This window comes from Engraulis encrasicolus, chromosome 19 (assembly GCF_034702125.1).
Source record: "Engraulis encrasicolus isolate BLACKSEA-1 chromosome 19, IST_EnEncr_1.0, whole genome shotgun sequence".
In the NCBI taxonomy this organism is placed as follows: Eukaryota; Metazoa; Chordata; class Actinopteri; order Clupeiformes; family Engraulidae; genus Engraulis; species Engraulis encrasicolus.
This window is the reverse complement of record NC_085875.1, coordinates 28,905,481-28,932,618: the sequence shown is the minus strand read 5'-3', so window position 1 is coordinate 28,932,618 and position 27,138 is coordinate 28,905,481. Positions and strand designations below refer to the sequence as shown.

General features: G+C 42.0%; 1 protein-coding gene across 2 annotated transcripts in view; it reads left to right on the top strand.

The window, feature by feature from the left end:
* The window catches only part of nsd2 (nuclear receptor binding SET domain protein 2), a 33,752-nt gene extending 10,033 nt beyond the window's left edge, over positions 1–23,719 (top strand). For both annotated transcript variants that reach the window (XM_063184045.1, XM_063184046.1), the window contains exons 8-25: positions 1,000–1,351; positions 2,566–2,649; positions 6,747–6,853; positions 8,631–8,808; positions 10,082–10,194; positions 10,319–10,414; positions 10,719–10,845; positions 11,361–11,555; positions 11,917–12,096; positions 12,665–12,821; positions 13,320–13,522; positions 13,917–14,020; positions 14,599–14,868; positions 15,346–15,462; positions 16,925–17,066; positions 17,396–17,502; positions 20,165–20,363; positions 23,272–23,719. In XM_063184045.1, the coding sequence (XP_063040115.1) occupies positions 1,000–1,351; positions 2,566–2,649; positions 6,747–6,853; positions 8,631–8,808; positions 10,082–10,194; positions 10,319–10,414; positions 10,719–10,845; positions 11,361–11,555; positions 11,917–12,096; positions 12,665–12,821; positions 13,320–13,522; positions 13,917–14,020; positions 14,599–14,868; positions 15,346–15,462; positions 16,925–17,066; positions 17,396–17,502; positions 20,165–20,363; positions 23,272–23,618 (3,078 nt within the window). In that variant the 3' untranslated portion in view covers positions 23,619–23,719. The remainder of the gene's footprint in view (positions 1–999; positions 1,352–2,565; positions 2,650–6,746; positions 6,854–8,630; positions 8,809–10,081; positions 10,195–10,318; positions 10,415–10,718; positions 10,846–11,360; positions 11,556–11,916; positions 12,097–12,664; positions 12,822–13,319; positions 13,523–13,916; positions 14,021–14,598; positions 14,869–15,345; positions 15,463–16,924; positions 17,067–17,395; positions 17,503–20,164; positions 20,364–23,271) is intronic.
* Positions 23,720–27,138: the final 3,419 nt, after the last annotated feature.

The following is a 27,138-nucleotide window of genomic DNA, read 5'->3' as shown; positions in this document are numbered from 1 at the left end:
TAATAACAGCGAATTTATCAGCTGCCGAGTGAACGCGACTACTTTTAAAACAAGCCTGCCAGCGCGATGGAAAACAAACAAAAACACGGTCTTACTGCTAACCAAGTTAGTCAGTTCAGCTGTATGTCGTTTCTTAATCTTGTGAAATAAATAACAGTTGTCTTACCTGACATTTAACAAGACACGGGAAAAGAATCCTCTGCCTGAAAAGTTTTAACTCCAATGTCGCGTGAGGGCATCCCCCCTGTCCTTGAAGCTGCTCTCAAAGGTGTTATGCTATATAAACTATTTTGACCGAAAAATCGAGTAGAACCAAGTGATGGGCTTCTTTTTTATTTGGTTCGTCATTGCAATGTAAATGTTAGCCGTGTTCCAAATGCAGGAATGTGCTCAGCTGTGACAGAAAGGCTAGGTCCTTAAAGCTATGTAAAGACTGTCCTTGAAGATCTATATAAGACTACCAAATAAGTAATTTGTCAAAACTACACTGACAACCAGTGTTTCTGGCCTTTTCAAGATGTGGAAGGTAATTCTATATAATGATTGTTGTTTTAATAGCATTTAATAGGCTTTTGATTGTGTGCAATAATAATAATAATAATAATAATGATAATAATATCCCAATAATAATAATAGTAGTCTAAAATATTTAAAGCACCTTTCAATAAAAGATACCCAAGGACAATGATTAATAACAATAATTATAATAATAACAATAATTATTATTATTTATTTATTTTTTTACCCTGTACCGTACCGAAAATGTACCGTACCGTGGGGTCTGTACCGAGGTACGTACCGAACCGTGACTTTTCTGTACCGACCCAGGCCTAGCCTCAACCAATAGCATATTGAGGCATATTGTGAATCTGAGCAAGACACACCCTTTGCATCTCACACAAACAAATTGGTTGACAGCGCTAGTTTGCCAGACCAATGTCTTAAAAAGACTTGCAGTCGCAATAATCAGGCTAAGTTTATGTCTTTTTGTGTACACAGGCACTTCAGCAGGAGCCTGCATCATCTGGTTCCATCCCAGCTGGGCTAAAGAGGAAGAGGCAGTCAGGGCCTAAACCACGACAGACTGCCCTGGCCACCCCCAAGCCCAGGCTTACGGCGGCGTCCGCACCCAAACCCCGGCAGACTGGACCCAAGGCCGGTCCAACTGTGGCAGCCGCACCTAAGCCGAGACTGACTGCCGCAGCCACCCCCAAGCCGAGACTGACTGCCGGTGCCACCCCCAAGCCTGGTCAGTCTGCTGTGGTGGTCGCCTCCACCCCCACCCCCGCCCCCAAGAGAAGGGGTCGACCCCCGGCCTCTACGTCCTCCTCTACTGTCCCGTCAACGACAGGTGGGACACTTAAGATTAATTTCCTCTCTGACGTCCCGCTTGCGTGCTCCCTCCCTTTCTCTTGCTCTGATTCCCATCAGAGAACCTTTAAGCTATGAGAAGGTCATCTCCCATTGTTTCACTGAGCCACATTTCCACGTAGCTGCCACTAGTTGGCGAACGCGGGTCCGTAGGGCTAAATGCTAAAAAAAAAAATTAAATGCCACTGCCAATTCAAGTCACAAATCTCATATGAAATACTCCTGGTGAGAACTATGGTTGGTGTTATATAAGAGGCTGTATTTTCATTTTTTTCAGGTGTTAAGTTTTTCCAGCAGGGCAGAAGTCTTTGACCTGTACTCGCTAGCATTCTGCCAATGTTCATGGATTTGGTCTCATAAATTGAGCTTGCTGACCCAGTATGTAATGATCTAGTGGCGCAAAAAAATCTAAACAGTACTCAAATGTTTTCTTATTAGTTCTAGCAGTACAACATTAGTTCAAACGGAATATTAATATTTTGGGCAAGAATTATACCACCAGAAAAAAATATGATTGCAGGAAACTCCATTGACACCCATTCATCTTTCACTTGTCATCTTGTTGCAGTACCATAGCCCTAACCCTAGGTGACCACAGCCAGTGCTTATTCTCATATCTTAAATGTTCTCTGTTCCAATGTAGCCCCATGCATAATCTGTCACATCAACATCATGTTTTTGGCATCCTTTATCATTGCAGACAGCAGTTGACCTATTTGGTTAGGAATCTAATAAAAACTACAACTGCCACCTTAACTCAGATTAGAGGGTTTTTTTAATCATTCAGTCATGTCAGTTTAAAGCAGCAGGTGATGTGTGGGTGGAAAAAGTAGATGGCAATATTTTGTGTACTTATGCTAAAGAGCAGCAGCTAGCCAATGATGGTGTCTGGTGTTGGTGTCTGACACGTGCCACCCATATCCTATGACTATTAGTATATTTACTATGGAAAAAGACTTGCATGTGTTGAAGACAAAATTTTGCAGCAAACGGCACATTGAAGCAACTGCAGACCTCTGGCAGGGAGAGCTGTATGCAAATCTGAAAAACAGTACATTGACGTACAATTTTACACAAAGTAAACCATATTATTTAACACATGTATCTCTTCACATTTACATTCATATGTTATCCCACAAGAGCTCTCTCCAGTAGCATTCACAAAGGCTTACCGCTTACCTTTTTATGTCACAGGGGATGGAGCACAGGAGGCCCTCAAGACCCCGAAGACACCCAAGAGCGTAACTGGTCAGATGAAAGGAAAGACCGAACCCAAAGGTATGGACACCTGGACTTCCTGCAGGAATACTGTAGAATAATGACCTCAATGTTGGTGTGTGTTTGCTTTGTATGTACAGCTCCTTTAAAAAAAAAAAAAAGATTATCATGCAAAAGTGTATTAACCCTCTCGGCGCCACAGGTTTTTGCCCAAAACTGATGATTTTGACATGTTATATTCAAAAGGCTGTGGCTTAACATGGGTAATAGATAGAGCCTGACAATTAAAGAGACAAATATTGAGGATGACCCAAAGTTTATTTTGGGAGTAAATTATCCCATCTAATTTGCATATTATGACGTCATATGGTGTCGGCCATTTTGAATTTATAATGAGTTATTGGATATTTTTGCATATTTTCAAAATATTTTTAATAATTTATCTAATTTAATTTATAAAACTTCCCCAGACACCTTCACTATTATGTTCTGTGAATACATTTTGGTCTAGAAAGCAATAAATTGTACACTAAAAGTGTAATTTGTAACTAATATAGTGCAACAATGTAGCATAGTGACAAACACAAGTGAATGGACGGTTGCCGTTTTGCCTGTAGGGACTGGTCTATGAAGGTGACAAGTTATTTTTTAGTGCATGGACAACCTTCACAGCAATGCCCAGCATACAGATTCTATCCACACTAGGGGTATTATGTGCATTTTGTCCATTTGTGTGTCTTTGAACCAAGTAGGCCTACAGCAGGCCTACAGTAGCCTACAGTAGGCCTGTCAGCGTACACCCTGAAGGACTCTGGGTATGGGCTACATGTCTAAGAACTTGTGCAAATATGTATTCAAACCCAGTGTTACATTTACTGATGTACAAATAGGTGATATAAGGAAAGTGTGTGTGTGTGTGTGAGGGGGGGGGGGGGGGTGTGGGGGGGGGGGGGGGGGGTTTGGTTACCTAGCCTATATCGCCCATGTCTTTCTGATGCACCAAACCCCAGCTGGTATCACACTTTTTTGTTGCAAATAATAGACTCAGTCAGGTCGCAATTGGACATAGTTATTACTATTATTATATCATTAGAATAGCATTGCTATTTATTTAGACCTGCAGTCGGCAGGAACAGTGTCGAGTAGCGTGAACTATGCTTCCGTTTTGCACCGAGTAGAATGCGCACGAGACCTCTGTGTCTCGGGCGCATATACTCCTCTCACTCCATCCCCCACTGTTGGCAGGAATATGCGCACTTCTTTTGTCTTCATTTACTTTTCTACTTAGTATACAAGCTCTTCTACAAACATCCTGACCACTGTCACCCTCCAGATGATGAATATTGACTCTGTAACAGGCAAATTACGACGCGTTGCATCATTCCCCTGTCGTTGCAATGAACGTCGCCAGCATAGCGACTAGGCTATACAAAGCAGCATGAAATTACCTCGCATCTCGATCGGAAAAAACCTTCCCTTCCTCAATATACAAGTCTCCTGCAGAAACGAACACTTCTACTGTGTACTTACAAGTGAATGAATGAAGGGTTTTCTTGTTACAGTCCCCATGTTCGACGAATTGGCTGTCGATAGTTTCCCTCAGGCAACAGTAACATGGGAAGTATAACGCGGCAGAAAATACACTCCTGTTTGCATATTACCTCATTTAGGGGCGAAATATATGATGAATACATATGTACAATCATGACAAGTTACCATTTGAGTGCATTTGGTCGTTTATTCAGTAGAATTATCCACGTAATGTCACTACAAGGCTACTTCCGTCTTTCGCGTTGTTTCACAGGGGAGAACTTACTTCCGCAATGTCCGAGGTTTGTAGTTTTGTAGTTTTCTTAAACAAAATACCATATAAGGCGTCCCAATGTGTTTAGAACTGAAGTAGGCCTACTACATGTCTGCCACCCAATGGAGTGGAAGTTGAACTACATTTGATATCCTATTTGAAAAAAGCGGCCGTTGTAATCAATACGGCATCTCGTCGACAAAAGTCGCCTGTGGCGCCCAGAGGGTTAATTTCCATAATCCCATCAAAAATGTTAAACGTTTAGATAATAAGTAACATGGGGTGTGCACATTTTAAACTATTTCAATAAGTAATTTGTATATTTTTGCATATTTTGGGCTTCCAGCTCAAAAATACCCAATGAAATACAAGATTTCCAAAAAAAAAAAATATATTGTGATGAAATCACTGTTTTCCTCTGAAAAGAAGAGAGAAATTTGGATCACAGCAGATCAGTCGAAATTTGGTACTTTATAAATGTGTCAATGTTCAATACTTGGTTAGGAATCTCTTTGCCTTCATCACTGCCCGTATACCTCTTAACATACGAGTCAATAGCAAGGGCATTGCATGGGAGTTATGGAAGCCCAGATACAAGTATAATCTTTGATGCTTTGCTGTCTTTTGGTTGTCTGGTGATCCTCATTTCCCTCTTGATTATACCCCATAGATTACCATAACACGTGATTTCCATGATATTCTAATGTTTTAGAAAAGCTGTATATGGATATTTTTGTCAATATGCACTACTTATCCATTTGGGCTTTTAATTTAAACGTAAGCTTCCTAAAACAGATTTTCATTTTTGAAAAGGAAGATTTGAGTGGATATTGTTTAAGAGCAGATCTGAAATGGATGTGTATAAAGAAAAATGCACATTTCTAAAAATGTTTTTGCCTTGAAATCACTCCCCGTGGAATTGGCTCTTTACATGTTTCACGACGATTTGTGTTGATGTAACAAATGAGATAAGCGTACACATGGTCATCATAAAAAAGCTATTAAGTATTTGCGATCTGGTGATTGGCTGATAGCCATTGTAAATCGGGTGTAAACACACACCATTCCAAAAGAGGAATCGCATTGTGCTTCGCATCGTGCTACAACTCCCTTTAGTCGTTATAAATCGCTCACAAACCCACGGCCTCTCGTGACTGATTGCTTATAAGCAGTGCTGGGAAAGTTTCTTTGAAAAAGTAACTAATTACAAGTACCAGTTACTTCTCCAAAAAGTAATTGCGTTAGTAACTGCGTTACTTCACTATAAAAGTATGTAGTTACCAGGAAAAGGTTTTTTTTGTGTTACTTTTTTTCTTTTTCTTAAAATGTCAAAGAAACAGTTAAATGGGGTTTTCATCCTTGTTCTGTGATGTTATGTTGGCTGTGATGTTAGGTCAAGAAGATATTTGATAGCATCTTAAGCAAAACTATCAATGGTGAAGGTTAATCCAGTTCACATCGTTTTTAGGGATGTGCTCATTTCTCTTCCACGAGATGGATTTTTTTTATTTTATGTTTTTGTAACAAGAGCCCTTAACAACTCCGACCCCACAGTGGATAGGGGAAACATGTTTTCAACCACATACCTGCCAATTATTTTGTTGAGCTCACTCGTGTCCTGAGAAATCAGGTTTGGCTTGCCTGTCTCCCTTTTCGATAAAGCTTAAACTACTAGCTACACGGGGCGTGCCACCATGCGATGTTGAGAGGTGCTTAGTGAAATTAGAGTCGCTCGTTACGGACATAACTTTGTTTCCAAGGCACAGTACACTTTGGATATAAAAAGTATTGCATTTGACTGCAACTGGCGTGAAATGATTCCGGTATTTACCTTTGGAACATGCAACCTCGCAGCTTTACTGCCGTTGTCTCTTCTATTCTCTATATGCGCTCCCTGTGAACTCTGTGTAGAATGACTTGTGTTTACGCTCGTGGAGCAAGATAGCCGACACTCCGCCCACAACACTATTTTTTTAGCAAATCACGTTCAGCTATTTTGTTCTCATGCATGCAAAGGGTGAATGAGTGAGCATACTAAAAGCTGGCTTGGTACAGATTTATGCGGCGTTGCCATTTGCTCCTTGATTTTGTCAGCAGCCAGTGCACACTGGCGCTGCAATTCATAAAATTATAACGCGTCACGTTACCTCCCGAGTAACTGTAACGGCGTTACAGTTATGGATAAAGTAATTAAGTAAGTATTCCGTTACTCAAAATGAGGCTCCGTTAGTAACGCTGTTATACTCTAACGCCGTTACTCCCAGCACTGCTTATAAGTATACCTGTATGTTTACACAAGGCCTTGATCAGTGTGTAGAAATACATGAAAACATGGTCCTTTCTTCCTCCTCAGGCAAGAGCAGAAAGCGAGAGCTGGAGGTGAAAGTTGAGGAAAAAGATGAGAAGACCAAAAAGCGGATTAAACTGGAGGTCGTCTCACCTCAAGTAAAGACGCCAAAGGTAAGACGAGACCGTTGTCTCTACATACAGTGCCCTCCATAATTATTGGCACCCCTGGTTGAGATGTGTTAAAAGCCTTAAAATAAATTCAGTTTTTATTGCAGAAGAATACTGTCACACTGAAAATTTTAGGAAAATGTAGCCTTCAACTCAAATGAATTGTAGGAAAATAAAAAAAATCCCTGACTAAAAAATAATTATTTTTCATTAAATCACCTGTTCCACAATTATTGGCACCCTTAACAATTCCCAGGAAATAAATATAATTGAAGCATTTCTGTCATTTCTACAGTAGTTTACAAAGTTTACCAGAGTATGTAGGAACATTTAATTAGTAATTCATCACTTCCTGTTTCCCTGGGGTATAAATATGACGTGACACCGATGCCATTTCTCTTATCCACTCTTAAACATGGGAAAGACAAAGGAACACAGCATACAAGTGAGGCAGATGTGCGCCGACCTTCACAGGTCAGGCAGAGGCTACAAGAAGATTGCCACTCAACTGCAGCTGCCCATATCTACTGTGAGAGGAATAATTAAGAAGTTCAAAACAACTGGAACAGTGGTAAACAAGCCTGGACGAGGACCCAAGTTTATTTTGCCACCACGCACAGTGAGGAGGATGGTAAGAGAAATCAAAATATCTCCAAAGCTCACTTTTACAGAATTACAACAAATGGTAGCATCCTGGGGTCACAAAGTCTCCAAATCAACCATCAGGCGCTGTCTACACGCCAACAAGCTGTTTGGGAGGCATGCACGGAGAAAACCTTTCCTCACCCACAATCATAAACGTAAACGTCTGGAGTTCGCCCAGCGGTATTGGGGCTTCAACCGGGACCGTGTGCTTTGGTCAGATGAGACCAAGATTGAGCTTTTTGGCAACAAACACTCTAAGTGGGTCTGGCGTGCCACGAAAGATGCGCATGCTGAAAAGCACCTCATACCCACTGTGAAGTATGGGGGTGGGTCAGTGATGCTGTGGGGCTGTTTCGCTTCCAAAGGCCCTGGGAAGCTTGTTAGGGTGCATGGCATCATGAATGCTTTGAAATACCAGGACATTTTAAATCAAAATCTGTTGCCCTCTGCCAAAAAGCTGAAGATGGGTCGTCACTGGGTCTTTCAGCAAGACAATGACCCTAAACATATGGCCAAATCTACACAGAAATGGTTAACCAGACACAAAATCAAGCTCCTCCCATGGCCATCTCAGTCCCCAGACCTCAACCCCATTGAGAACCTGTGGGGTGAGCTGAAGAGGAGAGTACAGAGGAGAGGACCCAGGTCTCTGGATGATTTAGAGAGATTCTGCAAAGAGGAATGGCTGAAGATCCCTCTTTCTGTCTTTTCCCATCTTGTGAAACATTATAGGAGAAGATTAGGTGCTGTTTTGTTGGCAAAAGGGGGTTGTACAAAATATTAACAACAGGGGTGCTAATAATTGTGACACACATTATTTGATGTCAAATAATTATTTCTTTATGTGGGATTTTTTCCCCACTGAATAAATGCACTTGTATTGAAGGTTGGATTTTTGTCTTTTTTTCCATTAAGGTCCCATATTATTTAGAGAAAAATAATAATAATTGGAAGCTAAAAAACACATCTCAACCAGGGGTGCCAATAATAATGGAGGGCACTGTACGTCATTGCTTATCTTTTACGTAGCTCACCAGTACTGATGTGAATGGCTTTCTTGTCTGGACACATTCAAACTGGCATATTGCCTTTCTGTCCATCGACGGTGTATTGACATCTGTCCATTCGTCCTCAGGCTAAGCCGGCTGACCCTCCAACCCAAGTGAGGCGGGTGAGAAAGAAGCCGACCACCCAGGCAGAATTGAAGAAACCCAGCACTGGAGCGGAGGGGAAAGCAGCAGCAGCAGAAGAGAAGACTCCTGTGAAGGCGATAGGGAAGAAAAGACAGGGGAAGCTCCAGGCTCAGAGTGAAGGTAAAGATCATATTAGCTAAGGGGAAGGGTAGAATCCTGCCCTCAGCCTTAACACATCTCAATTGACAAATGTGCTGCAATGAAATGGAGTTAAAGAGTAGTGCCCCAAATAGGGTCACTGATGATGGAGGAACCCAAAAGTAAGGAGTCCATCATGGCTAAAGCTAGAATATTCTTGCTGCAGAGTATGTATTAAGGTTCCCTCAGGGGTCTTAAAAGTATATCATTTAGAAGTTAAAGATGAACTTAACAAAAAAAAAAAACTAAATAAACTACTAACGACATTACACAGTGCAGCAGGGACCATGCACAATATACACTGTTTACAGAAGTAAAAAGATGGCTTGTGCCAGATAATAGCTATATATCTAATTTCCATCTGCAGTCCATGGACGGGTAAAACAAAAATTAAAATACAGTACATGAACAAATAAGCACATCCATAGGCCATGGGTTCATAGCCCCAAACAACACATACATACACACACACACACCCACACACACACGCACACCCCCACACACATTAAAATGGCATACAGTTATGAGACATATGTTGAATTAAAAACCATATGATTAGTGTTGACAAGACTGGTTGGTTAATATCCTGCTACTTCTATTTCCAGAGCCATCCTGCCCATTCACAAATGTTACCTTTTTCACAAATACTTACCACCACCATCAATTTCTAAGTATTCCTTATGAATGAAAAAAATGCATGAAAAGGAATCTTCTCCATGTCTGCCCTTTTTTAATGTCCAAAAATACATTTTTAGCTGCTAAACTTGCTGTACTTTGGTCATACTAGAAAACAGTAGCTTATTACTTAGTAAATATTCATGACAAGATCAAATTTGGCAATAGGCAGCATAGTTGCAATACCTACTGTAGCCACAATCCTACATAGTGCAACTTTTAGTCTAAAAAACACCCAGATGTTCATCCTACTTCTATTTTACCCAGGTCTTAAAATGTTACAGAGGAAAGCCTCCTTGACTATCTGCAGAGGACACTTCCTGTATAGTTTGTTAGTAGTGCTCTGGTCGTTCTGATGCAAGTTTGAGCACCCAGTTCACATCAAGTACTGTATATACTAGCCTTTAGTCATAGCTGGTTTGTGGGATCCCTTCCAGAGAATGATGAGATGCTCTTTAGCGCCCTCTTTTGACAAACATGCGCACAAACACTTCTCTGTTTCATGCTGTTGGTGATTGTGTCTCTCTCTTAACCGGTCAAGCGGTGACAGAAATGTTGTATTGTGCTGATTGTATTGCAGAACATGAGCCTTTGGCAACATTAAAGCGGCCCAGGAAGAGGAAAGGATCTCTCAGCCAATCCGCTGTCTCTACTCCCAAGAAGAGGCAGATCCAGGCCAATCCTGACGCGGAGGTAAAAAGCAGTCAGAAAAACGATGTGTTATCAAGTCAGACAGGTGACATTGACCGTGAAATGTCAATGTTTTGTTGTATGTATATTTTAAGCCTTTTTGCACTGTTTTCATATTTGTGTTTAGGCCTCTGTCTCTGAGGACAGCCCGGAATCTCCTGTGGACAGCACAGATGAGACACATATTGCCAAGAAAAGCGTGAAGAAGGAGAGCGTGTGTCAGGTGCGCGCCACATGAGCAGCACTCATTGCCTTGCTTTTTTTATTTTTATTTCCTTGTCCTGTGTTATGTTGTCATTGTGTAATTTTCATTTGCCTGCAGGAGGAGAAAAGTGCCGCACACTCTCGAGTTGTATAGACAAGTTTTTAATGTGACAAAAACTTATTTATACAACTCGAGAGTGTGCGGCACTTCTCTCCTCCTGCAAGTGTTTTACTGATTGCCAGCACCTCTTTTTTTCTGGTGTGCGTTTTGCACCTCCACTTATCATTTTCATTTTCTATCATTTTATGCCTGTAATGTGTAGAGGTGTGAGCGCACAGGTGAAGACCTGCTGGTGTGTGAAGGGGCGTGTGGCGGCTCCTTCCATGTGGAGTGTCTGGGACGGCTACACACGGCAGAGGAGAAACCCATGTGTGCCCCATGCAGCTCAGGTCAGTCTCGGGCTTTGTCGTGTGTTGTACACACATCCGCAAAACATCTGAGTAGTCTTTACTGTAGTTTGGCAGGAGATTGAAGTGAAAATCCATGTTGCGCAATCCTGTCAGCCTTTGTTCCCTTTTTTTTCCTCTTAAATCTATTTTAGACCCTTTTTTAACATCTAGTCTGGATGAACTGTGTACTGTACAGTTTAAAAATAATAATAATTGTGTTGCACTATTAAATTGACTCCCCTCTCGTTCCTTTCTTCCCATTTCTCCATCTTTCTTTTTTCCCCCAAATCTATTTTAGACCCTTTTTTAACATCTAGTCTGGATGAACTGTGTACTGTACAGTTTAAAAAAAATAATAATTGTGTTGCACTATTAAATTGACTCCCCTCTCGTTCCTTTCTTCCCATTTCTTTCTCTCTCTCTCTCTCTCTCTCTCTCTCTCTCTCTCTCTCTCTCTCTCTCTCTCTCTCTCTCTCTCTCTCTCTCTCTCTCTCTCTCCCTTCTCTCCACCTCAGGCATACATGAGTGTTTCTGCTGTAAGCAGTCAGAAGGGGAGGTGAGGCGCTGTAGTGTGCCCCACTGCTGCCGGTTCTACCATGAGGAGTGCCTGAGACCCAACCCGCTCACAGTCTTCAAGGACCGCGGCTTCCGCTGCCCACTGCACACCTGCCTCTCCTGCCACTACACGGGCAAGGCCAAAGCCACCAAAGGTGACAAACATTATATTTTTCACACGTTTGGTTGAAGTGTGTGGTTAACATTTTAAAAAGGCGTAAAATATATATATTTAAAAAATCTTTGTGTGATGAGATGACGTGCTGCTTGCGCTGCTCAGTGAAATGTACTGTTGCTTCCCTCACATGATCCCTATTTTTGGGAACATTTAATGGTTTTTTTTTGTTTTGTTTATTTGATAGGATGGTATGAGATCATTACGGGAAGAGGGTTGGGGTCGAACCCGGGTCCCCAGCGTGGCAGCCCAGTGCCCTACTGTTTGAGCCACAGCAGGGCCTGAACATTTAATGTTTTTAATTAACCCAATTCTGTTGTGGTCCCTCTCTCGCCCCTCAGGTAAGATGATGCGCTGCCTCCGGTGCCCGGTGGCCTACCATGCAGGCGAGCAGTGTGTGGCGGCGGGCAGCGAGCTGCTGACCCCCACGGCCATCATCTGCAGCGGACACTTCCAGCCTGAGAAGCGCCGGAGCCAGCACCGCCACGTCAACGTCAGCTGGTGCTTCATCTGCGCCAAAGGTCAGCCATTTTATTTCTCTCTGCATCTCATGCCCTGTGCGGGCATGCGCGTGTGAGTGTGAGAGGAAGACATGGGGTTCTTTCTGTTTTCCTAACTGCCGTCCTCAACATGTGCTTGTGGCCTCATGCTTGGCTGACACGCTGCCTCTGTGGAGAAATGAATAAAGTCTCCCCGCTGTCAGCCTATCAAAAACAACTATTGGGGGACTTTTCCCCATTCAACATTTTGCACAAAAAAGCTCTAATTAACTTTTTCACACAAATTTTCATGTATACTGACGTAACATGAAAAAGTGCACGTGTTCTACATTTCATGTAATGTCTGACATACCACATGAATCAGCATGAACATGCATGGACTTGAAATGTTAGCAAATGTATCTTCTTGGATTTTCACTTCCAATATTCAATTGGAACTCTACAGAAGTCTTTGTACATGAGGCCCCTGACTGTTTGAGGTGCAGTTTTACAAATAAAACATGGTTTACTACTAAACCATCATCTTTGATTAGCCTTCAGTTGTATGTCAATGTTAATGCATTTTCCTTTGTCACCTGCGTGTCTTTAGGTGGCAGCTTGCTGTGTTGTGAGTCGTGCCCGGCTGCGTTCCACCCTGACTGTCTGAACATCGCCATGCCAGACGGAAGCTGGTTCTGCAACGACTGCGGCAACGGCAAGCGGCCCAAGTACCACGACATCATCTGGGTGAAGCTGGGCGCCTACAGGTGAGAGAAGAGAAGACCTCTACACACTACACCTAGCCTGGGAAAACCCATGCTGCTTTGCACAATTGTTCTGATCTGAGACGGCATGGATTCTATCCCTCAGCGAGGACACCAGATCTTGGGCTCCAATCGGACAGCAGGGTGGAAAGAAGTGACTGCTGTTTGTTTGAATAGATGCAACTTGCACAATTGGCTGTGGGCTATGCAGTATATGACAAATTCGTAACGAACCAATAAACGGGCAAGGGCAATTGTAAACCACTCCTTTCCTACGAGAAATGTCATAGGTAGTGTCCAGAATAGGTGTGTTCAAGATCAACATGTCTCGATAGACGTTGCAAAGTACGTCAGCGAGAAATTGTCACAACGTGGGTTATGATGAGGTCAAGGGGGCGTTGGGAGGCTTATGATGAGGTCAAGGGGAGAGGGAGGGAGAGGTGCCCAAAAAAGGTTGAGTACCACTGGTACTACATTGTGTTCTCTTGTAACATGTCTTAGGTGGTGGCCTGCAGAGATCCGGCACCCGCGCAACATCCCTGTGAACATCCAGCACCTGCGGCACGGCATCGGGGAGTTCCCCGTCTTCTTCTTCGGCTCCAAGGACTACTTCTGGACGCACCAGGGCCGCGTCCTGCCCTACGTGGAGGGCGACCGCGGCAACAAATATCAACAGAGCAAAATCGACAAGGTCTTCAAGACTGGTGAGTGAGTTCACCCACTGCTGTTTGATGAGGCAAAATAGGGGGTCTGACTTCAACCGTCTATCGCGTCTGGCCATTTTCCTTGCTGGTTTCGCTGTTGTTGGTGAAAGCAAAGCCGCAGAAAGGTTGCTTTACTGACAGGTTAGGGATGGTTTTTGGCATTTTCGTGTTTAGCAGCAGAAATTTACCACAGCCAACAGAAATTCAGCGCGACGGCAGGAAAACTACAGTACTTGCCTCGCGCGATCCAGGTCAGCTGTTGCACGAATTAACATGCAAAGTCGTTGCACCACAACGAGCAATGCACTAGCGTGAAATAAAAACTTTAATTATCGTACATCTGGCAACACTGGTGTTGACTGTTTTCACTGTGTCCCTTTTTTCACCTTTCTAGCATTGCTGGAGGCTGAGGCACGCTTCAAACAGGTGAAGCAGGAGCGAGAGGCCAAAGAGGCTCAGGAGAACAACAAGAAGCCACCGCCCTATAAATACATCAAGGTAGGAAGCTATATTTGTCTATTGTGTTTTTTCTGTTTTTGTAACTATCAGATGCACTGTAAATGGCACATGAGTTTCTGCAAAGACAAATAAATGATCTATCTTTGATATATACATATATAAATGATCTATCTATCTATCTACTCACCCCCTTAACCTCCACCCTCTCACTTTGTCCTTGCAAAGATTAAGGACCACTAGGGGGCACTAGGACACAATTTCCCACCAATGTAATAACTCTGCCAACAACATAATTAAAACATGCGCAGTTTAGACGTAATAGCCTGGCCAACGTAATAATTTCCTGCAAATGTAATAAACATAATAAAAGGATTATCATATGACGTATCGTAGTAACAAAAGCCATGAATAGTAAAATTGTACACACCACACTTGGCCAGGTGCAGGACAATGAAAACAAATCTGTAACAGGGGGAAAAGCTGGTCTTGCCGAAGACTTTTCCTGATGAAGAGGTAGTCTGGTCCTAACGTTGTGCCCATTATAGTCAAGGCAAGCAGTGTTGCAGGTTTTTTTCCCCACTTTTTTTTTAACTGATTTTCCCTCCTCTCTCCCGCAGGTGAACAAGCCGTACGGCCGCGTGCAGATCTACACGGCGGACGTGTCGGAGATCCCTAAGTGCACGTGCAAGCCGACGGACGAGCGGCCGTGCAGCTTCGAGTCGGAGTGCCTGAACCGCATGCTGCTGTACGAGTGCCACCCGCAGGTCTGCCAGTCTGCAGAGCGCTGCCACAACCAGGACTTCACCAAGCGCCAGTACCCCGACACCAAGACCATCCGCACGCCCGGAAAGGGCTGGGGCCTTATCACCCTGCAGGACATCAAGAAGGTGAGAAAATGAGAGCGAATTCATTTTCAGTGTTAACATTTGTTGAGTGGTTGAAATTCAGCATTTGCTGGGATCACTCACTGCGCACATGGATATGATAGAACAGGGGTTCCCAAACTTAACCATGACAAGGCCCAAAGTGCCTGATTTCACGTGAAATTACCCGAATTCTTACCACTGCCCAGCACTGGCACCTGGTTTGTCCATGTGGAAAAGAGGTGTATGATAGAGCTCTATGTGAGAAGTGAAAGGCAAGATTCGAAGATGATGCCTTTACATGAACGTGACCTTCTCTGAGGTCACTAGTAGGAACTCAAAACGTACAAAGTCAGCAGGCCCCCAAATCAGATGCATACGCTCCCACACTTCAGAGAGGGAACAGAGATTGGATTTTTTTTTACATGTTTCATGATTTTGTGTTGTGGATCTTTATGCTGAGCATTCTCTGAACATGTGTGTGTGTATATGTGTCTACAGGGGCAGTTTGTGAACGAGTACGTTGGCGAGTTGATTGACGAAGAAGAGTGCCGCGCCCGCATCCGATACGCTCAGGATCATGACATCACCGATTTCTACATGCTCACTATCGACAAGGTAAAACGGAAGGGTGAAATGGAAACTCTAATCACATTGATAGACCACAACAGTTCACTGATTAAAAGTACTTTTACGTATGTTGATCCTGACTGAAACCCTATGACTTGGTCTATTGCCATGAAAGTGAATAAGAACGTTTTCAGCCTGAAGCTTTGAACAGGAAGTCAGATAAGGATTTACATGGGCAATTTAGGCATGTGTGTACTAGATGTATCTGCTACGATGTTTTTTCACACTTCCTACGTTGTGATTGGCTTGTTTTGGTCATCTACTATCTGAACCACAAACCGGGGCAGTCATTCATGATTTTGGAGAACATTGAGACTGATATTTTGGAGACACCGCTGAGAATTCTGTTCTTTGTAATCTCTGCAAATGCTGACCTCCAACTTACTATGCTGGTTGGAGATTTTCCGTTAGAAAGAGGCCGCTTGGCCTTACAGTTCAAATGTTGTTTGTGTTAGATTTTGTGTTACAATGCAACCTTATTATAGTTGTTGATGACAAACATCAACTAAAAGACCAAAAGGAATTACAAAACCATTAAGTGTTGGATAATCAGTTTGAGTCTGAGTGGCCACTTGCACCAGTCACACGATGTACCTAACTCTATCCAACCTTTGACCTTCAGAGAACCTTAAGATATACTAGTTCAATCAATCAAAATATATTTATATTATAGCACATAATCATAACTAGACAGTTGACTCAAAAGTGCTTTCAAATACACATACTGGCACACATTCTCACATTCACACACCATCTCTGGAGGACGGCAAGGAGCTGGCGCCAATTGTCAAGGGTACACACACACACACACACACACACTGTAATCTACATTTGATACTAGACCTAGCGCTAGTTTGCTAAACAAATCTAGGGAAGGGAATATTACCCCGACCCCCAAGATAGGCTTCAAGGGCAGACTTGGTGTCTGGCACTGCGAGCCTTACTGGTTCAAATTGGTAACAATAGCATTGTGTGGGCCTTCCAAAACCAGGGCAGAGACGGAAAATCTTTCCAAAGAAAGGCATGGTCAGACATTTGTAGCGGCCTACGGAATATTCAGAAACCACTTGAATATTACAGTTGTGCTATGGTGCTTTATTTTGCCAGTGGCCCCCTCAAAGAAGCTCAGTCTGTGCAGTGACTGTACTTTGCAGAAGAGGGCGCCAGAGTGAGAGTATTGCATTGGGAGTGTCACTAAACAGACAACTGTGGCACTACAGAAGACAATACCACAGTTTGCAGTGAACAGCACAAGCATTAGAAATCCTCTAGCACTGACATTAACACCACATCTGTAAATTGCACCTGTGAAATTGCGTATTTTGTTAATTGCTTTTAGTTATATAAACTTCCCCTTTATTTTTGACTTGAGTGTGCTGCTTGCAACGCAAATAAATTGCCAAATGGATGCACGTTGGTAAAGATTTTTGGTGGGTGGTTATTTCCCCAGGATCGGATCATAGACGCCGGCCCCAAGGGTAACTACTCTCGCTTCATGAACCACAGCTGCCAGCCTAACTGCGAGACCCAGAAGTGGACGGTGAACGGGGACACGCGTGTGGGCCTCTTTGCTGTCTGTGACATCCCTACTGGTGAGTGAGTACTGGAAGGAGTAAGGGGGTGCTTTTCTTCTTTGTGTATATATTTTTTTAGTGCAGACAGTGGACAGTAAATGAGTGGGGAGGTAGAGGGCAGGGGAAGGATCAGGAAATAAACATCTCATTTTAAAACCCTATTGAAGGCCATTGTTGGCTGAAACATGTTGCGTGCGTAGGCGCGTGCGTGTGTGTGTGTGCGTGTTGCCATGGAAGTAAGGGTGATTGCACTCAGTGACACATCTGAACTAGCTGTGCGTGCGTGCATCCATCCGTGCGTGCGCGTGTTTGACTGACCTTTATCTTTCATTGTTGACTTTTCTTAGGCACCGAACTGACCTTCAACTATAATCTGGATTGCCTTGGCAATGAAAAGATGGTGTGTCGCTGCGGGGCGCCCAACTGCAGTGGTTTCCTAGGAGACCGACCCAAGGTAACGGGAAAACACAGGGCAGATTTAATTACTAACTTAATACATTATTACATTTACATCTACTCACACTTAGGCCTGGGTATTGATTGACAATTTTCGGTTCCGGTTCCATTTCCGGTTCCGTTGTTTCGGTTCCGGTACCAGAACGGTTCCATTTTCGGTTCCTAGAAACCCTGAATTAAGCCTGCAGTTACCCAAAGTGGCCAGTAGATGGCGTAACGGGTCTCTAAATCATGAGTTTCCCTGCCTGCCACAAGGCGGCGCTCATCGTGACTTAAGCAATGGCGGGTTAAAGGCATTTAATTCTATACAGCATTCATGATTAATTGCATGCTGCAAGTTGTCCTCTCGGCATGGCTTGGCAAGTATAATAAACGGTTTTGATACTGATAAATGTAGCCTACTCATGTCTGATTAAAATTGTTCTGCTGTACGGTGCAACTTCACTTCTGGTACCAATCATATGTCAAGCGTGCCAGACATGATTTTTTAATGTAGCCACGCTACCCAGTCTGTCGACAGCTTACCAAAACAGAGACCCAAGATTGCCACTTTCTAGTGGTAAAAACAATCTGTCCTTCTCCTACAGACATGTGTTGGGGCTTGTTCGAAAGCTGCGAATCTTAGCTTTGTATAGGTTTTCACGGCACGTGTTTATGTTCTTTCAATCAAAAGTTATTGAATTGTAAGCGGCCGCTGTTTCAAGTGAAAAAATAGCGCTTTCCAACCTTTTTTTTTTTTTTTTTAAATCTCGTAATATTTTCCCGAACAGCCAGCGATCTCCTTAACGTAGACCTTATAGACATGTGTTAGGTCTTGTTCGAAAGCTGAGATTCTTAGCTTTTTACAGTTTTTTACGGCACGTTTTTATATTCTTTCAATCAAAAGTTATTGAACTGTAAGCGGCCGCTGTTGCAAGTGAAAAAATAGCGCTTTCCAACCATTTTTTTTATCTCGTCATTTTTTTCCTAACAGCCAGCGATCTCCTTAACCTAGACCTACAGACATGTGTTAGGGCTTGTACGAAAGCTGGGATTCTTAGCTTTTTACAGTTTTTTACGGCACGTTTTTATGTTCTTTCAATCAAAAGTTATTGAACTGTAAGCGGCCGCTGTTGCAAGTGAAAAAAATAGCGCTTTCCAACCATTTTTTTATCTCGTCATTTTTTCCTAACAGCCAGCGATCTCCTTAACCTAGACCTACAGACATGTGTTAGGGCTTGTTCGAAAGCTGGGATTCTTAGCTTTTTACAGTTTTTTACGGAACGTTTTTATGTTCTTTCAATCAAAAGTTATTGAACTGTAAGCGGCCGCTGTTGCAAGTGAAAAAATAGCGCTTTCCAACCATTTTTTTTTTTATCTCGTCATTTTTTTCCTAACAGCCAGCGATCTCCTTAACCTAGACCTACAGACATGTGTTAGGGCTTGTTCGAAAGCTGAGATTCTTAGCTTTTTACAGTTTTTTACGGAACGTTTTTATGTTCTTTCAATCCACAGTTATTTAACCTTAAGCTGCCGCTACTTCAAGTAAACAATGGCGTTATTCTCCAGCCGGATAGAGAGGAAATCTTTTTTGTGGCTGTGTTCTTTGTTCCCTCGAATTAAACCGACGGTCTAAATATGCTACATTTGTACGTCCCCAACACAAGACCAGTTATTTCTAAGTTAGCTCTTTTCATGGAAAAACATGTTTCCAAGGAGTCAGAGACATCTTCCTGAAGAGTCGAGGTCATGGTTGAGGTTGACGGTATTGCAGCAGGCATAGCTGAGGTTGACGGTGTTGCGGTTGTAAAGATGCTGCAACTCTCTGCACGCAAATTCTTGCATGATATTAGTTTATCGCAGATATTGCAGCGCACTCCTTCCTTATCTACTTTCCTGAAATATAGCCACGCTTTCGACGGCATGTTTTTGTTTCTCAAGTAGCCTAGTACAATCAGCTGGTTGAAAATCAGCTGTCTTATCAATCGTTTAAATGAGGTGCGAAACGGGAAGAGGAGGAGCGTGGTCAGTTTGTGACACTTGTGGTTGGCTGAAATGGCCGCGTGCTTAAACACACATTTGATGGCTCTGACAGTCAGACTTCAGGAACCGAAACGTGGAACCGACAGACAAGGCACGTTTTGATGCCAAGTAGAACCTTAGCTTTTAATTCGGTTCCATCAAAGAATTGAATTTCGGTACCCAGTCCTACTCACACTGTACATACCCAACCATAACCCTATGGAATAGTGCAAGTACACCATCTACACACGATTAGCAACTAGCAATGTCCCAAGCTCCTGTAAATGTACACGACTACTCAAGGGAAGGTGCTGGTGGTTTATCCTGCATACACACTCCTAGCCCTCAGAATTATTTTCAGTCAACATGGCACCGACGCGTAAAATGACGAGGTGGCTGAGCGTAAGTCTTGTTAGGTGATCAGAGTGGAGTTCTCCAAAGCAAGGCTGTTTCCACAAACTACTGACTCCCACATTGGGTGAGAACTAGCCTGGTTGCTCGCTAACCATGCCCTTTTATCTAGAATGTTAAATGGGACATGGCTAATTTTGCATGTTAAATACAATCATTTTGTTAACTTTAAATAGGCTCATCGGATCACACGAGAATGTTAATTTGAAAGTGTGTGTCTGTGTCTGTGTCTGTGTCTGTGTGTGTAGAATGGCCAGGCGTCTGAGCCCAAAACCAAGTCGGTGAAGAAGAAGGCAAAGCGGCGGAAGAGTCGGAGCGAGGGAAAGAAGCAGTCGGAGGACGAGTGTTTCCGCTGCAGAGACGGGGGAGAGCTGGTGCTGTGCGACCGCAAGGGCTGCACTAAGGCCTACCACCTGTCCTGCCTAGACCGGACCAAGAGGCCCTTTGGTTAGTCTGAAGATCGACACACACACACACACACACACGCAAGGCGAGGCGAGGCAAGTTTATTTGTATAGCGCATTTTATACCCAGGTGCAACTCAATGTGCTTCACAAAATTGACAAATGCAAAAAGAAAGGAAACGGGGAAGAAAGAAGGAAATAAATTAGTCAAAGAACATTTAAAACATTAAGATAAAACATAAGGTAAAATATTGATAATACACACACACACACACACACACACACGCACCTGTCCTGCGTAGACTGCACCAGAGAAACTGGAATTTAAGAGAACGTTCAGAGGTGGAAGTTGCTTGTTATCGCCAACTAATTGCACTACCACCACAGGAAAGTGAAAAAATGAATGGGTCTCACCGGAGCCGCTTTTGTGCCCCTATATTATTGTATACGGAGTCAGCAAGCTGAATTTATAAGGCCAAATCCATATACATTACAGCCAGTACAGGTCAAAATCTTCTACCCTGCTGGAAAAACTAAACAGCCCAAAAAAATTGACAATACGGCCTCTTAGGGCTGCACGATAATGGAAAAAATCATAATCACGATTATTTTTGTCAAAATCGTAATCACGATTATTAATCACGATTATTGATTTTTTGCAGATATTTTAGAAAATTATAACACGATGAAATATAACTAAGAATGAACTACAGTCAATCCGGAAAGTATTCACAGCGCTTCACTTTTTTCACATTTTATTATCTTACAGCCTTATTCCAAATGCTACAAATGAATCTCTGTTGTCAAAATTCTACACAAATTATTCCATTATGACCATGTGAAAAACAAGTTGTCTTGACAGTTTTGAAAATATATAAAAATAAAAAACTATAAATAATTTTTACAAAAGTATTCACAGCCTTTGCTTAATACATTGTAGAACCACCTTTGGCAGCAATTACATTCATTTTTTTCATTTCAAAATGAAAAGGGATTAAAAGGGAGGTCATCGGTGTGTCTTTCAACCTTTCAGTACATTGAAATTGTCTGCACCTGGCTAAAATAGATGGGTGTGAGTTTTGAATGAAATCCTATGGAGAGTGTCATGGTCTGCTTCTGTAGTCACAGTGCATGTTGACATGCATGCTTCTTTAGATGTAATTCAGATTTCCAATGTTGATGGCATTCATACATCCTCAAACGATATCAGTCCCACTACAATGCTTGAATAGCCAGATGATGCACTTGTTGGTAAAATTCACTTGTTTACCACCACACATGCTTAACACCATCTAAAGCAAATTTGTTTATCTTGGTCTCATCAGACCACACGACATGGTTCCAGTGATCCATATCCTTGGTCTGTTCATCTCTCTTGAGACCAAGATAAACAAATTTGCTTTAGATGGCTTCAAGCATGTGTGGTGGTAAACAAGTGAGTTTTACACTAAAAGTGCATCATATGGCTAGTCAAGCATGGTTGTGGGACTGACATGGTTTGGCAATGTATGGATGCCATCAACATTGGCAATCTGAATTACACCTAAAGAAGCATGCATGTCAACATGCATTGTGACTAAAGAAACAGATCATGATACTCTCCATAGGATTTCATTCAAAACTCACACCCATCTATTTTAGCCAGGTGCAGACTCAAAATGTACAATTTCAATGTACTGAAAGGTTGAAACACACACCGATGACTTCCCTTTTAATCCCTTTTCATTTCGAAATGAAAAAATGAATGTAGTTGCTGCCAAAGGTGGTTCTACAATGTATTAAGCAAAGGCTGTGAATACTTTTGTAAAAATGATTTCTATGTTTTCAAAATTTATAAAAAATAAAAAACATTCAAGACAACTTGTTTTTCACATGGTCATAATGGAATAATTTGTGTAGGATTTTGACAACAGATTCATTTGTAGCATTTGGAATAAGGCTGTCAGATAATAAAATGTGAAAAAAGTGAAGCGCTGTGAATACTTTCCGGATTGACTATATATACGGGATGAGCAAAATGAAATGAATTTTAATAATTATGTAAAGGCAATAGCATGAAACTTAGGTGGACCGATTTCTGGCTAGAAACACCAGCCTGTCAGTATGTTCCGGCTTCAAGGACGCTCTCAAAAGTAGGTCACTAAAGTAGGACATCTCAGGTTTTGTCAACATGAAAATGGCACATTTGATGCAATGTTCATTAAATGCAACAGCCATTAATAAATCGTCAAGTTGCTCATAACTTTGTTTGTAGTCTTAAGAGGGGCTTAGCATTCCAAACGAACTATTTGGGGACTGTTTAAAGGTGTGAAAAGCACCATCAAGCAATTTTTTTTTTATTACCACTAGTTAGCTGCCAGCAGAGCTCAAACACAATTTCCCTTCATTTGTGTTAGCAACTAGCTAGTAGCTACAGCTACTGCTAAACCAAGTCCTAACACACTGTTTGCAATCAAATGTGGGCCATTACTTTCAAAAACGAGGCATAGAGAACTTTGTAAATAATTTATTTACAGGCTCTGATACCGTCCTTCCCTTGTAGTCTACCTTACAATCTCTGATGCCACCCTCGTATTTACTACTGTCTGGAGACAGCAGTGACTGACAAAGACGGAGAATCAGACTGAGGGGGCACCCTTCTTCCTAGCGCCTGTGGCGCGATTTCAAAAGAAGAGTACATAGCGCGATCAGACCAAAAAAAAAAAGTTTTTTGAATGCGCATCAAACGTCTAATTTATAATCGTAGAAAATTGACATTGCGATTAAAATTGAATCGAAAAATCGTCCAGGCCTAGCGTTATGGCACGGCCCACATATGCACGGGCTTACGAGGGGTTGGACGCATTGCGCACCCTTCTCACCTTTTTCACCCCTGACCAGTTTTACGTGTGTGTTTTTGTATGCCCCATCGTTTTTTAACCAGGCTTACCCCTCTGTTCTCTTGCTTGCAGGTCGCTGGGACTGCCCGTGGCACCACTGCGACGTGTGCGGCAAGAACTCGGAGGCCTTCTGCCAGCTCTGCCCCAACTCTTTCTGCAAGGCCCACCAGGAGGGAGCGCTTAATTGCTGCCCCGCCACAGGAACACTCTACTGCCAGGAGCACGAGGACTATGAGCCGTCTGCTGACCCCTCCTCCGCATTGCCCCTGCCCCTGTCCCTGTCCCCTCCCACTAACCCTGCACCTGATGATGATGATGATGAAGATGAAGATAAAGAAGCGTCTCTGGTCAAGGCTGCCCCAAAAGCACGTGCCAAGAGAGGGCCCCCAAAATCAAAGAAGGCCCCCAAAAAAGTTTGATTTGATTTTTTTTATTATTATTATTTTAAATTTTTGTTGCCTTTTGGGGTTTTGTCTTTTTTTAATGTAAAGTTATTAATAAAGGTACATGTATCATGTAACCAGTGTCTTAATTGTTTTTTAACGTTGTCGCAGTGTGCGTTTACTACTGTATCCTGAGAACATATAATACCAAATATGGAATATTTTCCTGGAACACTGTTGCCGTTATCTAGGTTGCACACATTTGAAGAGAATTTGATAACGGCCAAGAAATTGTAATAAGGCCATTTTCATGTAACCCAAACACGGTTTATGTAAACAACACAACTTCAATAGCATAAGTAATTTGATATTCATAACCAGGATATGCCTTGTACTCGTGATAATGAAGTGCATAAACACACCCAGAAGCTGTTTACACGCATGTGCATATTTTGAAAATGCATTGGTATTGTCTTCTCGTTAACACAAAAATGGAGTTTTGGAATATTCAATTTAAGGGGCTAAAATGCACCTGTCACAATGGAAATGTTTTATTTTTGTCCACATGTCGTGTTGTGTTTACACGTAAATCGACATTTTAAAATATCTGGTTTATTTCCAGAATTCATGCTGCTCATTCACAAACATTACCGTACCTTTTTCACAAATACTTACCATCACCATCAAATTCTAAGTTTTCGTTATGACTGGGAAAATTGTACTTTTCATATATGAAAAGGGGAGTATTCTCCATTGTCTGCCATTTTGAATTTCCAGAAAGACATTGACTGTTTTGCGCATACTAATAAATATAAGTTTGTTATTTAGTAAATACTCACGAAAAGATGAAATTTGGCACTAGACAGCACAGTTTCAATGAGCAGCATAGTTGTAATACCTACTCGGGCCACCATCTTTCACAGTGCACCTTTAAGGGCAAACTCTGCTACAGCTGACCCTCCGTGTAGACATTGGGTACAAGTCATTTCCCTCACATCCTTTCCTCTGTTGTCATTGCTGACCTTTGTCAGTTTTATATTGTTAATGATTTATGGATAATGGATAAACAGACCATAATCCCAAGGAGGTCATGATGGCCTAATGAACAACTAATTAAAGAACATATTGTCAGTTTTGGTTCAGAAACAGTACAATGTTGATTATTAAATGTATGATGCTTTCATTATTTAATCAATGCTTTAGGCTTAATTGCCTGTAGAGTTGACTATTGCAATAACCCTCTTGTAGGCGTTCCCCAAAAGTCACTCAGGCTGGTGCTACTAATTCATTAAAAATGCTGCTGCTGAATTAGAACTAAAACAAAGAAAAGAGACCATCTCACTCTGGCACTTTGGCCACTACGCTACCAGTGAGATTTAGAATTGACTTTAAAGCTGATATTCTAAGTCACTAAATGACTTCGGCCCTAAATATATTGTACAAACCCCAACTCCGGTGAAGTTCGGACGTTTGGTAAACTGTGAATAAAATCAAAATGGTATCATTTTCAAAACATTCATTGTGGAGAATAGTGAAAAGACAACATATTAAGTGTTAAAACCGAGAAAAAAATATTGTTTTGGTTTCTAATTTGATAACTGCAACACGTCTCAAATAAGTTGGGACGGGGATCAGTGAAATGTAATAAACATCCAAATAAGATAAAACAACAAAGAACATTTCAAAATGAATTGTACTGATGGACAATGTGATTGTCCAGGTATAAGAACATCACAGAGAGACTGAATTAAACTAATTACCATAGTTAGTAATACATTTTTTAATTCCCTTTGATTTGCCATGATTGACTGTATATAAAACATATTTGTGTCATTAAAATCATTGTATAGATTCATGACATCATGAAATATACACTCACCGGCCACTACATTAGGAACACCTGTTACAACTGCTCATTGAGGCAAATTTCTGATCAGCCAATCACATGGTGGCAACTCAATGCATTTTTGCATGTAGACATGGTTGAGATGATCTGATGCAGTTCAAACCGAGCATCATAATGGGGAAGAAAGGTTATTTAAATGACTTTGAACATGGCATGGCTGTCAAGCTGAAAGGGCTTGATTTGAGTATTTCAGAAAATACTGATCTACTGGGATATTCACACACAACCATCTCTAGGGTTTACAAAGAATGGTACGAAAAAGAAAAAAATGCAGTGAGCAGCGATTCTGTGGGCAAAAATGCCTTGTTGATGGTAGAGGTCAGAGGAAAATGACCAGACTGATTTGAGCTGATACAAAGGCAACATTAAGTCCAATAACCACTCATTACAACCGAGGTATGCATAAGAGAATCCCTGATTACACAGGACATCAAATCTTGAGGCAAATGGGCTATAGCAGCAGAAAACCACATTTGGTGCCACTCCTGTCAGCTAAGAACAGGGACAAAAGGCAACAATTTGGACAGGCTGTAACGCCGCATTATGTAATAACGGTGCAATATGTAATAATGTAACAAATTATTACATAATGTGGTGACAATCGCCGCATTGTGTAATAATTTGCGCATTTCGTAATACATTTCTTGAACGCATTTCGTAATAACTTTTTTCTCATCTTGTAATAAATTATTACAAAATGCGAAATTTATTACGGAATGCGGCCGCAACTTTTTTTTTTGATGGAAATGTAATAACATGGTGCATTATGTAATAATCTATATGGATATGTTTTTTCTGCACTTGGATTCAGTAGGCGCAGCACACATACATAGTCTCAGTGACATGGTATAGTCACTGCCCTCTCTCTCTCTCATTCTTCTCAGTTCTCAAACTGCTCGAGAGTCGCGAATGATGCGGTTAAAACCGTTAAGAAATAATTTCACAACTTGTTGCGTGCAACGAGTCCAACGAATGTCTCGCACTTTCTGCTACATTACACCAATTTATAGCGACATTAAATAGGCCAGGTCTAAACACTTCACGAGGAGGTGAAAACTTGTCTTGCACTTGCGTGGGTCTGTGGCGAGAGAGAGAGAGAGAGAGAGAGAGAGAGAGAGAGAGAGAGAGAGAGAGAGAGAGAGAGAGAGAGAGAGTGTGTGTGTGTGTGTGTGTGTGTGTGTGTGTGTGTGTGTGTACGCACGGAGACAAACCTGGCCCATATTGATCTTAAGCCCCATCTTGGCTCTTTGGAAATATTCTTAACATTACAAAGGCTATTTTAATATTTTCCCCCAAACAACATGAATCAAATCCCAGGAAAAGACCAACCATTATAAGTGACTCGTGGGGAGCTGTCCATGCTAGTGGTGCTTAAATTTTCCCGATATTTGCCCGTGGAGTAGGCTAGTGAGTCTTTCATGTCTGCCTACATGCGCGCCAGGGTCTGACCATGGTGCTTTTTGCCCGTGGAGTGAGGAGACTGTCTTCTTGCAAAGCAAGAAGTCATAGCACCCGAGAAAAATGCCACTCTTTGTCATATTTTCAATTTCAGTCCACTGTTCAGTAGGCCTATTAGGCTGCAATCAAATTCAATAGCCTATGCTCATCCACATGCACGCGAAAAACAATAACCCAAGCGGCGGGACTAAT